At 31.2% G+C, this 3416-nt stretch overlaps 1 protein-coding gene across 1 annotated transcript; it reads right to left on the bottom strand.

The window, feature by feature from the left end:
- Nucleotides 1-1437: 1437 nt before the first annotated feature.
- On the bottom strand, nt 1438-3054 carry LOC124539211. The gene is made up of 3 exons (XM_047116508.1): nt 2693-3054; nt 2213-2325; nt 1438-1782 (listed from the first exon to the last, which is right to left on the bottom strand). The coding sequence occupies exons 1-3, from the start codon at nt 2700-2702 to the stop codon at nt 1438-1440; spliced, it is 468 nt and encodes a 155-aa protein (XP_046972464.1). The 5' UTR covers nt 2703-3054.
- Nucleotides 3055-3416: the final 362 nt, after the last annotated feature.

Raw genomic sequence — 3416 nt, forward strand, 5'->3', positions numbered from 1 at the left:
GTGACAAAAATGGAATGAGTCTCAATGTTAGCAAGTGTCATCTGGTCAGTTTCAGCAGATTGAAATCCACTCCACAAAGATCATATACACTTAAAAATATCTGTTTACGAGAATTGACTGAGATTCGTGATCTAGGCATCATTATTGACAAAAAATTACGTTTTCACACCCATATTGATTCCATTTGTTCAAAGGGATTTAAAAGTCTTGGTTTCATTTTACGCAATTGTAGTGATCTGAAAAATCCTTCGACTTTGATCACATTGTACAACGCTTTTGTCCGTAGTGGTCTTGAGTATGGCAGTGTAGTCTGGAACCCGCACTACGATGTTTACGTCAAAAGGTTGGAAAGCATTCAAAAACGTTTCTTATGGCATCTCTGCTTTAAATTCGGCTTAGCAAAAAAACTCCCTAATTACAAAGATCGAATAGCCTTTTTCAAAATGAACACCCTTGCCGATCGAAGACGCTTACTGGACAACATGTTTATCTATAAACTAATTAATGGCACTTTGGATTGTCCAGACTTATTATCGCGGATACATATTTCTGCACCTTCCAAGTCATTACGCACTAGCAAACGCACGATTTTTTCAGAGCATATGTCTAAATCTAATTTGGGTCATTACTCCCCTCTCAATAGAATTATGAGAGCCTATAACTCAATAAGCGGAGACAAAGATTTAGATATTTTCGGTAATATAAAAAAATTTAAAAATAAAATATTAATTGTAAATACTCAAAATTGTTTAGTTTAGATAGTTTACTTATGTTATATTTATTTTAATTTATTGTTGTTATGTAAATAGTCTTTAATTAGCTTTTTTTACCTTCTATTTGTTGTCGCTTAACTTTAATTTTGTGCATGCTGTTATCACCTATAAGTAAGATACCACTAGTCTTATTTTTTATTCATGTATTTGAAATTTTTTTAGTGTGTATTTTGTTGGTGATCTAATAAATAAATAAATAAATAAATACTAATTAGATAGATAAATAATTGTGACAGACGCAAGTCTTGCCGCATGGCAAGGCTTAAGATAACCCCTTATAATTATTGTAATTGTATTCCTTAATTTGATTTTAATATATAAAATACTTTTTAAAATATAAAATCCACATCTAATACACAATCTCAAAATCAACATCTTATAAATAACTAGAGACCCTTCCCGGCTTCGCACGGGTACAATAATGATACTAAATATACTACAGAATTTGTTTATTTACGACATCACTCATTCTAATCTTCTAAAATTATCAGTGTTTCTTTATTATATTCTCTATCTATTAAAAAACCGCATCGAAATCCGTTTCGTACTTTTAAAGATTTAAGCATACAAAGGGACATAGGGACAGAGAAAGCGACTTTCTTTTATACTATGTAGTGACAAGTAGTTATGAAAAGAAACGCAAATTAAAATAAAACTTTATATATTAACTGTTAGTTGTAGTACTGATTGTAGTTGTAGTTGTAGTAGTAGTAGGTTTGAGTGTTCCATAGAAATCAATATTGATCGTGACTTTATTTCTAAATTCAAATTTAAAATATATATTTGCCGTCATTATTTTATCGTATTGGTGATAAGAATCCGTTAAAAATAAAATCTTCGGTGGGATGGGTATTCCTCTTTTAGGTACTGGTATAACTTTGATGATGTCTGAAAAATCATCCTTCTGGAAGCCCTTCTCGTACCAAAATTTACTTAACGATCGTTTAGTACATTTCAGGGTGACCATGACGCATGTAATTTTATTAAAAAATAGATCGTATAGTGACAGCTAAAAAAAATAACAATTATGACATTATTGTATTATATTAATTTGAAGGTCGAAATTAACTGGACGAATTTTATCAAATACGAAGAAATTATAATGCATTTGTAATCATAGCCTATTTTACGAAGAACCTCCAATGATAATGTTCGGAGTAATGTTAAAAAATCATGACAAAATGAATTAAAACAACAACTATTAGGTATATCATTATAAACTCGAAACTCACACAAGAATTCATACATTGGAATCTTAGATAGTAGAACACGTTATGCGACTTTGACCTTACTGATTATAGCGTTTAAGGGCTAACTCTTCAAAATAGTATACCACTGTTAATTTCATCAGTATCAACAGTGAGATAGGAAGTGGTTACTATAGAATGACTGGTATCATATTTTAATAAGACCAAAAGAATTGCATGTAAAGCTTTTACCACATAAACTCCAGTACTGAATCCTCTCGTCCTAATGACATCAGCTTCTTTGTACATCAAAACACCAACATTGTTTAAACAGTCTCCATGATATTCTTTTATGTTGGCATAAGCTGAAATTGTTAATAATTCATTTAGTATAGATATCAAATATATAAGACATCACTATTACCACAAACTCATCATCATGTTGTTGTTGTATGTTTCTGTTTAAGGTTACCAGAAATATAGGCAGAAAGTGTTCAATTCGATTTCTCAGTGGTAGGGTTTTATGAAAGCTTATCTGAGTTCCATTTTTTAATATATTCTACCGCCAAGCAGCTTTGAAGGGTTGAATGATTAATTTCTTAAAGTGCTAATGTTTATTGTCGATTGTGGTTGCAATCTGGTCGCTTATTTACCTATCCTTAGTTACCTACACATAATAAAATAGCTATATATAAATATTAATGTTTCTATTTTTTATGGGACTGATCTTACCTGCTTCCATCACTATTGCTGTATCATTAATCTTTGTCACATGAAAATCATCTTCCACAAAATGATAATCGCTCACAATATTTGAACCTGGGTCGATAGATTTGACTTCTGGGATTCTGATACCACTTCGCCTTGTAAAATTTAGTTTTAGTGTTCCTATTTGCGAATCAATCCATGGAAGATATGGTAACAATTCTATGTAACGTGATGGCAAACTACATCCGGGTCCAGATATACTTAGACCTATCTGAAATACACATTTCTTCTGTTCTAACAGGTATTTTAATTACTGTTAATAAACACATGGATCAACATAGAATGGTCACCAGTGGAAGGTCCTTGTTGTTGTCCAGATATTCTACTGATAAACAGTAATGCAAAAATCAAAAATCAAAATAAACTTTATTCAAGTAGGCTTTTATAAGCACTTTCGAATCGTCATTTTACAATTAGGTGAAGCTACCACCGGTTCGGAAAGTAGATTCTACCGAGAAGAACCGGCAAGAAACTCAGTAGTTACTCTTTTTTAACATTTAAAAAATACAGCGTCATGTTAATTAAATACAATTATTTCAATTAATGTATCCTGCTTGGAAGTCAACAGGTATTAACTCCACGCTTTTTTATCATCTACAAAATCTTGTATAGTATGCTTTTTCTACCAATGTATTTTTAACAAACGATTTGAATTTACTAAACGGCAAAGTTAAAAATTTCTGCGGAA

Source organism: Vanessa cardui, chromosome 22 (assembly GCF_905220365.1).
Source record: "Vanessa cardui chromosome 22, ilVanCard2.1, whole genome shotgun sequence".
Taxonomy (NCBI): domain Eukaryota; kingdom Metazoa; phylum Arthropoda; class Insecta; order Lepidoptera; family Nymphalidae; genus Vanessa; species Vanessa cardui.